The sequence below is a fragment of the Muscardinus avellanarius genome (genome assembly GCF_963383645.1).
Source record: "Muscardinus avellanarius genome assembly, chromosome: 17".
Classification (NCBI taxonomy): domain Eukaryota; kingdom Metazoa; phylum Chordata; class Mammalia; order Rodentia; family Gliridae; genus Muscardinus; species Muscardinus avellanarius.
This window is the reverse complement of record NC_137803.1, coordinates 7,596,341-7,610,717: the sequence shown is the minus strand read 5'-3', so window position 1 is coordinate 7,610,717 and position 14,377 is coordinate 7,596,341. Positions and strand designations below refer to the sequence as shown.

The 14,377-nt window shown below is 41.1% G+C and overlaps 1 protein-coding gene across 1 annotated transcript in view; it reads right to left on the bottom strand.

The window, feature by feature from the left end:
• Positions 1–14,129, bottom strand: part of CD226 (CD226 molecule) — a gene marked incomplete at its 3' end in the record, with an annotated part of 69,412 nt that extends 55,283 nt beyond the window's left edge. The window contains exons 1-2 of the mRNA XM_080714664.1: positions 13,862–14,129; positions 13,207–13,545 (exon numbers count right to left, since the gene is read on the bottom strand). Of these exons, the coding sequence (XP_080570790.1) occupies positions 13,207–13,545; positions 13,862–13,907 (385 nt within the window). The 5' untranslated portion in view covers positions 13,908–14,129. The remainder of the gene's footprint in view (positions 1–13,206; positions 13,546–13,861) is intronic.
• Positions 14,130–14,377: the final 248 nt, after the last annotated feature.

Below are 14,377 nucleotides of genomic sequence, written 5' to 3'. Positions count from 1 at the left end.
CCAGAAAAAGAAAGAAAGGAAAGGAAAGAAAAAGAGAAGCAGAAGACCATTCAGCTGGGGAGAAAGATGAAGCCCAGAGGTACAAAGGAGCAACAAAAGCCAGAAGAGCATTTGAAAAACATCTTGCAAAAGACTCTAAAGTAAATGCTGAAAGTTTTTTGATACATCAAGGAAAGTAAGAGAAACTTGAGAGCATTTGCAAAAGGGAAAGACCACAAAAGTTTTTCCGTGAATGCACAGAGAGTGAAAAGTACACTTGACAAACTATCTACACTCACCGTGTGTGTGTGTGTGTGTGTGTGTGTGTGTGTGTGTGTGTGTGTCTGCATGTGCATACCTGTCACTGGGGATTGAACCTCCTGGGTCATTCTACCTCTGAGTTACACCCCCAGCTCTATTTTTATTTATTTATTTATTTTTAATTGGTGCATTGTAGTCATATATCAATCGCATTGGAGTACAAGACTTGAGAGGATATACAAGCACACATCATCCAATCAGCCCTCATCCAGCCCCCATCCTCTATTTTAATTTTTATTTTGAAACAAGGCCTCACTAAGATGCTGAGGCTAGCCTCAAACCTAATCATCTCGTCTCAGCCTCCCAAATAGTGAGGTTATAGGCGTGCACCACCACGCCAGCTTGGTCTCATCCTTGTGACTGTTGGAGAATTCCCAGATTTTCCATTAGACCCAGAAAGTGACATGGGGTGCTTCAAAGAAATGATGAGGCATCTCCCCAGGAATAGAGAAACCCCACACCACTTGCTCTGCAGGAGCGACCAGCCAGCTTATCTACAGGGATGCCCACCTGATACCTGCACATGCCCACCATGGTTCAGCACAACTTTTCACTGGGTACTATTTAAAAGAGGAGATCTGGTCAGGTCATGAATTTAAACTCAATGAGTTCCACTACTTTATTTAGGAAACTGAGAGAATGTTCTCGTACTTAGTGCAAAACCAAATACAAACTAGAATGGGTGCTGCAGTATGATCTGGCAGAGAAAATAGGACTAACTCACCTGCTAGAATATTATGTAGAGACGAATTATATGGCAAAAGAGAACAAACTAACATAACTCGGATTTTCAAATACAAATACATATATACATATATCTCATATGTATTTGTGTTGGTGAAATATGATTATACAGCATAATGAGGTTAGAAGTGATATATTCACGTACACACAAAACATCTTGCACCGTGTTCCCTTCCTAAGCCCCTCCCGCTCCATACTTTCCTCCCTGTACATGCTAGGAAGGTGTAGGGTTCCCTTCAGATAGGAACATAAGACCATTTGGTCTTTCCTTCCTCAGTCCTCCTTTCCCCTTCCCTTCACGCCTCCTCTGATCTCCTCCCATCATCTCCTGAGTCTGTTTCTTTAATATCATAAAATCCCTTTTTTTTTCTACTTTCTCTCTAGCTTCCCCATTACTCTTCCCTTGCTCACCCATCCGATCACTTTCCGGGTCCTGTCAACTCCATTTTCTAAGTCTCCCTCACAGGTTCCCTGCTCTCTGTCCCCATGGTCCCTATTCTAGTCCAAATTATCACTCTCTCCCACCTGCATGCTAAAAATACCCTCCTTTGTTCCAATCTTGCTTGCATTCGTGCTTGCTCTCTACAGGGCAATCAACCTGCTGTGCCCCGCCCATTTAAAACCCTGTGTCCCTCACCTGGGGTATACTTTTCACCGGCTGGAGGGTGCTCCTAAGAGGGTGCCTGCTTCTGCTCAGTTGCGAGCAAAACTAGCACCTTTCCTCTGTCCCTATCAGGATTCATGCTGGAAGGCAGCTCACACCCGCAACCACCCCCCTTCTTTCACCACTTTATTGAGGGAGACCCTTCGAGGCAAAACTCTTTTTCCAGAAATTTGGAAAGAAGAAAGCAAGGAATAAAAACTTAATTGTATCAGGCATGGACAACAAAAGTTTCTGAGTGGCTAGAGAGGCCGCCACAGCAAAACACCACAGACAGGCTTTTTTTTTTTTTTTTTTAAGAGTTCTGGAAGGCTAGAAAACCCCAAACTAAGGTGCCAGTAAAGTCGACTCTCTTTGGTTTATAGAAAACTCGCCTCTCCCTGTGTTTTCATCTGGCTTCTTCTCTGCCTCCCAATCTCTTCTTAGAAGGACACTAGTCATGTTAGGTTAGGCTCATCTTTTTATATACTTTTTTATTGGAGCATTGTAGTCATACATCGTGATGGGGTGCAAGATGGTGAAGGCATACATGCACATGTCATTTATCTAGCCCTTCCCTAGTTCACAACTAAACCATTGCCAAATAGGAAACCAGCAAGATGCCCATCAACAAATGAGTGGATTACAAAACTATAGGATATGTACACAGTGGGATTTTACTCAGCCATAAAGAAGAACAAATTACATCATTTGCGGGTAAATGGATGGAATTGGAGAACATTATAAAGTGAGATTAGTCAGTCACAAAAAATAAAAAAAAAAAATCAGATGTTCTTTTTAATATAGAGAACCTAGGGAGAAAAAGGGTCATAGGAGGAGCTCTAGACAAAGAAGAAAAAACCCACAGATTATACTCATCTTAATAACTTCATTCTAACTTACTTGTCTCTTAAAAACCACTACCTCCCAACAATCACATGCTGAGATATGAGAAGCCAACAGTTCAATATAGGAATGTGTAGAAACCAAATTCATGTCATCACAGTCTCCTGCTAGGCTTCCCTCCATATATCCCCTTGCTTCCAATCCCCATTCTAGAATTCCATCTGAGTACATTTTCTAAACTGCAAACCACACGCCTAGTCAACATACCTAATGGCTCTCCACAGGCGAAAAATAAGCTCCAAACATCTTAGAAGGGTGTACGTTTGTATCACACGAGTGTAACTAGAGAACACCCTAGCTCCCACCCCCCACCCCATCCTGATGCAAAGAAAATGTATCAAAGCTCAAGGATGAACACCTGTGATCCAGTACTGGGAGGTTGAGAAAGGAGGATTGTAGGTTCAAGGCCAGCCTCAGCAAGTTGGTGAGACTCTCAACAACCTAGCAAGACCCCATTTCAAAATAAAAATAAGAAGAGCCGGAGGTGTAGCTCAGAAGCTTAGAGGTCGAATACCCCTGGGTTTAATCCACAACACCAAGAAAAGAAAGAAGAAGGGAAGAGAAAAGGAGAATCTAAGGAAAAATGTGGGCTTGCCAAACATATACAGTTCTAAATCAAGGGCTCAGAACCACCACCCCTCTTCCAAACAGAAACCCGGAGCGTCTGCCGATACCACACCAATTTCTTCTACCTTGGCCTCCTGCTCACCACCTGACACCAGAAGCCACTTCCACTAATTGTCCACAGGCTTTGCTTGGCATCCTGTTCCCAAGCACACCATATCTGCTTTGCTTTTATACCTCTGCACCATTTCTACCGAGTTCCTGCTAACAGCACTACAGTCCTTTACCCAGGAAGTTATAATCTTCTCTGTTGAGGAAACTCAAGAAGCTTGGTCCCAGAAGCTTCCCAAGTGACCTTTCCTTCCCAGTGCGATCCTCCCAACACCGACATGGGCACTGCCACCCCACCTGGGATGCGCACCCATCACCTGTCCTATGCACACACATGAACCAGTACCAAATCCACCGTAACTGGACTTAAAGCTGATATCAGGTACTAAGACCTTCCCCAGGGTACATCCAAATGCACACAGCAACCAGTGCAGGGCATTTGATAAGTATGTATTGAAAGAATGAGCCAGGTGTGAGGGCTCACACCTGTCATTCAAGTACTTGGGAGGCTGAAACTGGAAGATTGCAGATTCCAGGACAGTCTGGGCAACTTAGCAAGACTTGTTTCAAAATAAGAACCAAAAAGGGCTGGGGGTATAGGTTGGAGGTAAAATGCCCCTAATACCAGAAAGAGAAGGAGGAATGGGGGAATAGAGGGAGGGAGGGAGGGAGGGAGGGAGGGAGGGAGGGAGGGAGGGAGGGAGGGAGGGAGGAAAGAAAGAAAGAAAGAAAGAGGAAGGGAAGGACTGTAAGAGAGTAGCTTGGGTGGGGACCTTTCTTTGTTTGTAACTAAGGTAGACAGAGCCAGTGGGTACCGCACTGTAGGTAGACCTGGAGGTAGATTCCTCACTTTGCTCAGGACTCTAGGCCTCCTTCCTTTCCCTGACCTGCTTTCTCATCTATCTGCTTTCTGTTGCCTTGACTCTCCAGCATCCTGCATCCTGTTGCTAGAGTAACAGCCCCAGATCCCAGCCAACACCAACTTCTGTCATCTGAACTCTTTACCCACCACTAACTCAAATCTAAAGTTCAGATCTCCACCCTCGGACCTTCTCTCAGGTCTCAAACCACATGTATTTTTCTGCGACCGTCCTGTCTCAGCCTCCTCTGTTCAGAGCATTTCCCTGTATGTGATGTTTCTCTCAGGGAACCTTCCTGCTGTACCTCTCTCTTCCTACCGTCCTTCCTCTCCACCCACTCAAAGCGTATCCACGTTTCCAAGCCATGGGGTTCTCTAAACCAGAAGTACTTTCAATCACCTTTCAATTCCCCAAACCTTGTTTTTTTTACTACTTAACAAGTCCCACCCAGCCCTCTGGTTACCTAGCCCACATGTTTATATGATACATAGATAGGTACTTCCCTCTTAGATTATAAACTTCTGAGAAACAATGTCCTTTTTATTCACTTCTTTATTTCCTCACAGCAAACAATAAATGCCCCCTTAATGACTTTAGAAGGAGTTTATTTTAGACAAATGTTTAAATTAGTGTTATCAATATCTATTCAATCAATTAGAATTCTGCAGTGCAAAGTGTCATTTGAGTAATAGGTCGAGCTCAGTAATTTTCCCTTTAGTTTAACTCTGCTACTTTCACTGGAAACACAATAGTCATACTAGGTTAAGGATTAAAAGTCAAACATTGTGTCAGCTCAAAGATATTTGATGTCAGTATTTGGAAATACCTCCATTGTAATATGTGTTCATCGTTTTAGAAAAATTCCTAGGATTTAGGAAAAGATAAAAGAAAAAACTTACAAGCTCTGTGTTAAATAAATTTAATTTAAATGAACAACTATGTTTCTTAAAAGAAAATAAAATGGTATTTTGAGACATCTGATGTCATGATCTAATAAGAGACAAAATGGTCTCATCCATAGACACATCCCAATATTATTGTGTTCGGTCTCAAGGTCAATGATTGATTGAATTCCCCTGCTGTTTCTAAAATGAACAAATGATATGTTTCAACTGTAGCATTCAGTTCATAAAGAAAATAAATTTATTTTATCCATTCATGGGATAAATTAGGAATATGACCTGAAGTTTTCTAGAGTCTCAGATTATATGTAGTGAAAGAAATTACACTCTACAACCAGAACACACACACACACACACACACACACACACACACACACAGACACACACACACACACACACACACACACACACGCTAAGCTAAACTAACCTATTCTAAAATGTCAGTGTTGGTAGCATATAAAATTTCATGTTATCTTCCAAGAAATGGAACAATTAAATACTTAGGAACTAGTCGTCTGCAGTGAGAACGTTTAATTTCTCAAGCATTCTGCTTGTTAAATGGAGCATTTAAATAATGAATTCCTGCCCAGGCCTCATTCTTACTGGCCATGAACATCATCACCACACTAAATTCAGGAGGTCTGGTAGCTATCTACGGAGTGAGTATGTGTGATAGTGCATGTTACACCTCCATCCTTAGAAACCTTCTTATGTCAATGCGCTATGAAACCTGGGTGTTTCTCCCTGGGCCGATTATAGAGAAGACTGTGCTTTTAAAAATGGAAGTTAGTTAAATAGCTGAAGTCAGGGGAAATTTTCTCACATTGAGATTTATTGGATTGTGAATAATGTCTCAGGGGAAGTGCCAGCAGCCCCATCAGCTGAGTTATTTAATTAAAACCATTCTAGAGTAAGTAGAAGAGATGTTGCCTGAGGGAGCCATTTTGCATTGATCCCTGAAGGATTGCCTTGATGGTCTTAAAATTCTTAACAGTTTGAAAATCTTTAACGTCTTCAGAAATAGTTTCCTACCACGTCCTCGAAGGAAGAAAATGTCATCCTGCCTACAATCTCCACTCCCCTTAACACCATACAAAAACAACAACCAGCAACAAAAGCCACACTTAGAAACTAAGTGTTTCTTACAGATATTGAATGATTTGTCATGGGACATCGTTAGATCCAAGAGAAAGTCCACCGAAAGCGCCGAGAAAGCTGAGATTTGCTTTCTCCTTTCTTCAGTTACTTTTCCTGTTGTTTGTTTCTTTGAACATTCAGAATCTAGTGCTCTTGTTTTATAAAATGCAAACTGATTTGACTTTCGGTTAGTCCAGACACAACAGTGCATGCCTATAATCCCAATACTTGGGTGGCTGAGACAGAAGGATCGCAGGTTCGAAGCCAGCCTCAGCAACACAGTAAATAATGTAACCTCTCCATTGGTAAATTCCTATAAACTTTCCCTGAAGGTCAGTCCCATCTATTCAAAAACCCCACAGAGAAGTTTCTGAGAGAAAGTGCTAGAGAAAATGGCCACTTGATAGTTCTCAACTCCTGGTAAGAGGAATTTTAAAGAACACGGAAGTCTACCCTGTCTGGGGAAGGTTCCCAACGTGGGTGAACTGAACATGTTCCACAGTTATCCACACGGGTGCCAAAGATTGTAGGTCACCAGCTCTTACTCATACCCGAAGGCACCTTCCCCTCCCACTGAGCACCCGCAAACACCCACACCCACCCTGCAGAGGAAGTGCCTTCCAGATACTGTGGTTAGAAGCGTCTCTAGGTGCTGAGTGAGGAGCGGTGTGGTGAAGACAAGTGGGAGAGGTGTGAGTTGTCTTGCTGGGTGAAGGGCAGAGGAGGGAGAGGAGCAGCCCAGCCTCAGCCAGGCTCAGAAAACCTTCAGGGGCCACCGTGCACTACCCTCAACCACAGCTCAGTCTTTAGCAATTCAGCCTAGTACATCCCTACCCCACTGTCTTCTTGGAAATAAAATATCAGCAAAAGAAGGATCTCTTGTGCTGGTGAACAGAACAGTTGCGAGCTAAGACTGCAGCCACTCGCATCCCCTATTCTGGGTCACCCCGCTTCATTTTTTAGGAAGTTTGTATTAAGTCTCCTTGTGGGTTTTGCTACAGCTACTGCATACAGAAGGTGGAATTGTCTCATAGATGTAAATGGAGGTAGGTAGAGAAAGCAGAGAGAGGTCTAAGAATCAAGACAGATAGAAAATATTACTAAAAACAGATGAATGGATTATAAAGTTATGAGATATGCATGCAATGGAATTCTACTCAGCCATAAAGATCAAAATTACTTCATTGGCAGGAAAACAGATGAGTCTAGAGAATATTATACCAAGCAAGATCAGCCCGTCTCAGAAAGTAAAGGGTTTATATGTTTCCCCTCATATGTGGAAACTAGGAAGAAATAGGAATGCAAGAAGGACTTCAGATAAAGGAAGAGAAACCCCAGTGGAGCAATGGAGGGGGTGTCAGGGTGGGCGACGGAGGGAGAGACTTGATGAAAGAAACGCTTCCTTTGATGCTATGAACATATATTATTAGAGCCAATCTCAATGTCACGCACAGAGATGGGGAGGGAGGATACGGGAGAGGAGGGGAGTTCGCCAAGAGCTGTGTGTGCATGTATGTCCCTATTACTCCAAACTTCATCATGATGGGTGATTACAGTGCACCAATAAAATTGTATTTTAAAACACCAAGCTTGCCGGGCGTGGTGGCGCACGTTTGTAATCCCAGTACTCAGGAGGCTGAGACAGGAGGATCGCAGGCTTGTGGCCAGCCTCAGCTACTTAGTGAGGCCCTCTGCAACTTAGTGTGACCCTATTTCAAAATAAATAATTTTAAAAATGGGGCCTGGGGAAGTATCTTGGTGGTAGAATGCCCGAGGGTTCAATCCCCAGCACCACACATACACAATAAATAAATAAATAAATAAATAAATAAATAAATAAATAACCCAAGTTTGTACAATGCTTATATGTTAATCCAATTGTTGAGTTCAATTATGTATCTAATTCTAGCAGCAGCTGTGTTTTAGAGGTCTTTTTAAAATTTCTCTCCTTCCGATGTCTGACTACAGTGTTACTGCATTGCCAGCGAGTGGAGTCCCTTGGCCACATGTGCACTTCACAAGCTCCTCCCGGGCTTAGCAAAGGGAAAGCAAGTCAATAAAAAGCACCCGCGGCACAAGCCCTGGTCCCCATCTCCCTTTCAGATTCCTATTTACTTTGCCCTTGAGAAGTGCAATGACCATAACCTTGTTTTCTACAGGTCTTAAAATGCTCTTTATTATCTCCCTTCCCTGTCTACTACTTTATTTCATTAAGGCCTGAGATTTCTAAGCCCTTAAAATGTTTCTATCTCTCTGTTGACTGCTGCTTATAGGCACTATTTAATATCTTTTCTCTTTATCTTTAAGTGGGAAATTTCTGATATGTAACATTTTACAGACTCCTTTTTCAGTCTTATATATGGGTGTATAAACATGCACATAAATATAAAAAGGGGAAAATTTTTATGACATTTTTGAGTTTGCCAGAAATGGGCCCTAAGAGAGAGTTTGTGGCTTCATGCTTTAAATAATAAATTTGAAACATTTTTCTTTATTTCTCCATCCCATTTTTAAAAAATTAAAAGCTACAGAGCTGGGCATAGTGGCGCGGACCTGTCATCCCAGTACTTGCGAGGTCGAGACAGGATTAGGGTTCAAGACCAGCCTTGGCAACTTAGTGAGATGCTGTTTCAAAATCAGAAATAAAAAGGGCTGGAGTTATAGCTCAGAGGTAGAACCCCCCTAGGTTCAATCCCTAGTACCAAGAAAGAAAGAAAGAAAGAAAGAAAGAAAGAAAGAAAGAAAGAAAGAAAGAAAGAAAGAAAGAAGAAAATAGCATATACTGAAACATCAAACTATGCTCTGTAAATATATGTGATTAATATTTGATTTTAAAAATTAAAAAAATCATAAAAGTAAAGAAAGCAATATTGCACAAAAATGCCAAAAAATAAAAAACCCAAGCTGGCATATATTGATAATCTTTGAGACAAAAGAATGAGGAAGAATCTCTGTGGCCTTCTTTACCCACTGGGGTTTCTATTGACAGGACAAAGCCTTTCAGATCAAGTCTCCCCTTTCACCAAGTTGTACTTCACTAAAATGCCAGGGAGTGTCATTTTCACAGGTTTTCCTCCTTCCTTTTGAATTTGGGATGGGCAAAACAAAGGCTGCAGTGAAAGTGTGCAAATATCTCAAGGAAAATTCTGAAGAGACAACCGCACAGGGCATCTGGTTTCTGATGCCTTTGAAAGAACACATGGGAATAAGACAAGGCGTGAATCGTAAACCAGAATAAACCACACTAGTCTGTTGAGCAATCCTATGCAATATTTAGGTTTTAAAGGTTTTTGTTGTTTTTATTGTTTTAAGGAGTCTTTTTTAAGTAATGAAAATAATCTTCCAAAGTAGGCTCAACTAGACTCCAAGCTATCTATTTTCTAGGTACTTTTCTAAAACTGTTCTCTTGCAATGTTATTCCACCCAGCTTAGTGTCCAAACAGTCTGGCTCTCCTCCTTCAAGGTGAAGTTCAAATTCTACTTTTTCAGGATAATTATCCAGAATTTCTAATTAAAAGTGAATTATATCCACTAAACTACAATAATGCTTATTGCTTGTTGTCTTAAATTATAATTTGTGGTATATGATTTTTCATCTGCCCTAAGACTGCAAATTACTTGGAGTTCTTTCTATCTCCCAAGCCACTGTACAGTACCTTGAGCTTCCTACGTTCTCCATAAAGACCGGATGAGTGAATTAGTGGATGTGTTCAGTTCCCACAAATCTGCAAACTCATTTTTACAAGCCAGATCTAGGCAACTCCCCTTTCCACTTTTGAAGCCTGGCATCATTTGGACATTAGGGAAAATGTTAATCATGGTGGTCTCAACTGGTAGGGAGACCAGTATAATCTTTAGAATCCCTTCCATCATGGGATTCCTCAGAGCTGCCATCCGTCCTGGTGCCCCCAGTATGAAGTGAACCTCCCAGCCACACATAGAAGAAAGTGCATGAAGAATTTAGCTGCTACATCAAGGCTGGCACCTGGGCAGCAATCACCAGCCTTGAAGGAAGTAGAGGAAAGTGGCCTTCTCAGCCTGAACATGAGAGATGGAACTTGGCTCTAACCAGCCAAGGGAGAATGAAATCTTTAACTGCAGACAGTGAGGAACATCTCCGTGCTTCAGTAGAGTTATGGAGAGTGGAATATGGAAAAACACAGTTAGAAAACAAGGTGCTACACAGCAACACAAACCATCTGGCTATGCGGCGTGAAAACAGACAACCATCTCCTTTCTACCCTGTGACTTACGGTTGTCCACTGCTGAAAGGTCAATCATTTAGAATTTAGCCACTGTGTCTGTATTCCTCCTCCCTCCCATGTGCGCACCTCTCTCTCTCTCTCTCTCTCTCTCTCTCTCTCTCTCTCTCTCTCTCTCTCTCCCTCCCTCCCTCCCTCCCTCCCTTCCTCCCTTCTTCCCTCCCTCTTTTTTCCTATGCCTTCTGTACTTTATATAAATGTTCTCACACACTACAGTGAGACAGCCTTCAAGCCCAGGGCTGAGACCTCTGCTCCTTTCCACTGGTACCTTTTTTGTTAACCATCTTTTCTACATATGCTGGGTGATTATTCAAATAACCTAAAAAGTGGTACTTTCAATCCTGAACGTTCTTCCGGTTGATTGTTTCAGAATTTCATCTGTCATCTGATCAAAAGCTGCTCTACAACTCAGTGTACCCGAAACAGACTTTTATCTTCTCCTCCAAGCTGGGAGGAGAGGCTCCCGATTTGCCATCTTTTCAAATGAAGACATCATTTTTCAGGCCTTGGATCATAAAGATTGGAAATCATTCTTGAACATTCACTTTCTCTGATCTCAGTGCTAAATCATGAAGATCTCATCCTTAATTGTTTTTGAACTGCTCAAAAATTAGAATCACATCCCTTTTTTTCACTATCTCCTTAGAAATTTTGTAGATTTGAAATAAATTTTATAAAACATTTTTAGATGGATGGGAAATAAAACATCTATATATGAAAGTCACCAAGAATATCAACTCTAAAAACTCTTGCGGATCCAATCTTCTTTCTGCTCATGCTTTGAATATTTGCTTTTTTTATAGTTTTACCATTTGTGATATATGTGTGTGTGTATTACAAAATCCAACACTATGATATATATATAATATATCCAAACTTTTTAAAGGAAAGGGATCATGACTCGTACGTTTTTCTGTAACCCTCTTGCTCTCCTCTACATGTGGTTCCTAAGATTCATCCCTGCTGCTTAGCATAGTGACCACTCACTCCTTTTTATAGATATGGAATGCACTATTAAATGAAAGCCCCCAACCCATTTTTCCACTGTACTGCTGAAGGATAGATGTTACCTTTTTTTTTTTTTTTTTTTTTTTTTTTTTTTGCTATTACAGTCACAGTCACAGTTTACATGAACAATGTTGGGCCTTTCTCCTTCATGGGGAAAAAGTCTAAACTGTAAATATAGTATAATTATTGGAAAATAAAGTATGTGGTTCTTAAACCAGCTAAAGCCCTATCATCTTCCAAAACAGATGAAATGGTAGCTTTTCTCTTTCAACTTTGAAAGAGTTCAAAGATTAACATATAAATCAGTGAGTTTTGAATAATCAGATTGTCTTCCACAATGTGGGTGGACCTCATCTAATTAATTGAAAGTTGAATACAACAAATCTCCAAGTGAGAGACAATACTCCAGCAGGCTGCTGAGGACTGTATCTGTACCTGATTCAATCTTCCAGGTGATGAAAAAGAAATTGGTTTGTCTTGTGCGCTCCTCTAAAAATGTTCAGCAATGCCCCACGGTCTACATTACACGTGTTCACATTCTATTAGGCACGGTAAGTTCTGGGTCATGATGATTTTCCAGGTTCATCTCTAACCTTCTGAGGACCCAGTGAGCTGCGTGTGTGTGTGTGTGTGTGTGTGTGTGTGTGTGTGTGTGTGTGTGACTGGGAATTAAGCCCAGGGGCATTCTATCTCTGAGCTACACCCATACCCCTATTTCTTAAATTGTGAACAGTGTCTCACTAAGTTGTGGAGAGTCTCCCTAAGTTGCTGGGACTGGCCAGAGACCCATGATCATCTGTTTCTGTCCCCAAGGACTGGGGTTACAGGTATGCACGATGATGCCTGGTTTGCAATTTCTTTTTGAATATAGAATCTACTATATTTAAACCTTGCCTGAGATCCTAAAGTGTCATATGTTGAGCAGGTTTGCTGGTAGGGACAGGAAGAGAATCCTACCCTCGCAGTCTTTTCTACACCCTCATGGAAATCTCCAGGGCTACCTCTCCTGAGACTGGTTCAATCCCCAGTGACAAAAAAGAAAAAGAAAAAATGATAATGTATGCCAAGTGCAGTGATGCAAGTACTTGGGAGGCTGAGACAGGAGAATTGCAGGTTTGAGGCCTATGCCTGCCAACTTAGCAATATCTTATTTTAAAATTAAAAGGACACTGAGCATGGTGGTGCACGCTTGTAATTCCAGTACTTAGAAAGCTGAGATAGGAGGATCTCAGGTTTGCAGTCAGCCTCAGCTACTTGATGAGGTCCTCTATACAACTTAGTGAGGCCCTATTTCAAAAATAAAGAATAAAAAATAAGGTCGGGGTGTAGCTTAGAGGGAGAATGCCCCTGGGTTCCATTCCCAGTACCACAATAAAATACATAAATTAAATTAAATGAAAAGGGCTGGGATGTAGCTTAGCAGTACAATGCCTCTGGGTTCAATCCCCAGTACCAACACACACAAAAAAGGAAGAGAGAGAGAGAGGGAGAGAGAGAGAGAGAGAGAGAGAGAGAGAGAGAGAGAGGTAGAGAGAAGAAGGAAGAGCAGGATGGAGGAAGAAAAGAAGGAAGGGAGGGAAAAGAACTGATAGCACAGTAGGAAAAATGAAATTGATTCAAAGTATCAGTAATTTGAGGCAATAGCATCATAGAATCTGAGAACGGATTTGGAAAATGCCATGAGAATAAAATAAAGCACCTCATAGCTTCTACCGAGATTTACAGAATTAAATATTGTACGTAGATAAAAGGAAAAAAGAGCTTGCCCTTACCTTGTGGAACCACCTGTATTATCTTTTCCCAAGATCCAGATGGGTAAGTATGAACACAACAGAAATAGATGCCAACATCAGCTTCAGAGGCATTATAAAAAGACAGGATCACATCATTGGGAACTGTGGTTGAGTTTAAAAGGCGAAGCCTGTTCTCATAGGGCTTCTTTATGTCCACACCATAGTCAGGGCTAAAAATGGCTATGATCTCCTTCTTCCTACCATTGATCTTAGACCATTCCTTCTGGGTGATGATGTCCTTCAAAGGATACACACATTCTAAAGTCATATCCTTAGCAAATTTAACAGCCGTGTCCCAGATAATCTCTTCACAAAATGCTGAAATATACAACATCACACAGATTCAGTTAGACATGGGGGAAAACACAAAATAAATACCTAAAATTTCCTAACTCTTAACAAGATAGAAAACTGAGATAATGGGTAAAGGCTGATAACCATTTACACTGCTGTCCACTGACATTTCTAACTTTTAATTTTCTGAATAAGTGAGAAATTAACTGAAAATCTCTGTACATGTAAGTTACACTAGGAGATGAAAAACAGAGCTAATTTTTTTTTATAATGGACACATTACAAAACAATTAGAGTAAGGCAAAAATAAACAAAATGAAAACATAAAGATTATCTTTACCTTGGTATACATGAAGAATAGCCAATACAAAAGTAAGATAATCCATTTCTGGAAACTGTTTCAGAAGTCGCTCTCTAAAAAAAAAAAAAAAAAATGAATGTTGCACACACACAGGCCCAGCACAACGCACAGTTTCCTCCCTCTCAGATATTATCAGTCGCGTCTTCTTGTTCTGAACTATGAACACAGGAAAAAGGTCTCAGCTTCAAAGACAGCCTTGCTGTTCTATACAGATGGGCAGGCTTGGGTTACTTCTCTCTCGGAGAAACAGTTTATTTCCCAGGTCTCATTTTCTGTAAAGATTCATTCATTCAACAAACATTTGCTGAGTGCGTTCTTGGTGCCGAGCTCTGCTCTAGAACTGAGGATACACACTATTAAAAAAAATCCTCTTGTTATCATAGAACTTATATTCTAGTGGGAGGAGACAGAAACTAAAGTAAAACAGAAGTAAAAGAAAAAGGTATAACAAGCTAAAGAGAATAGATGATAAAAAAAAAAAGAAGGAAAGTGGAG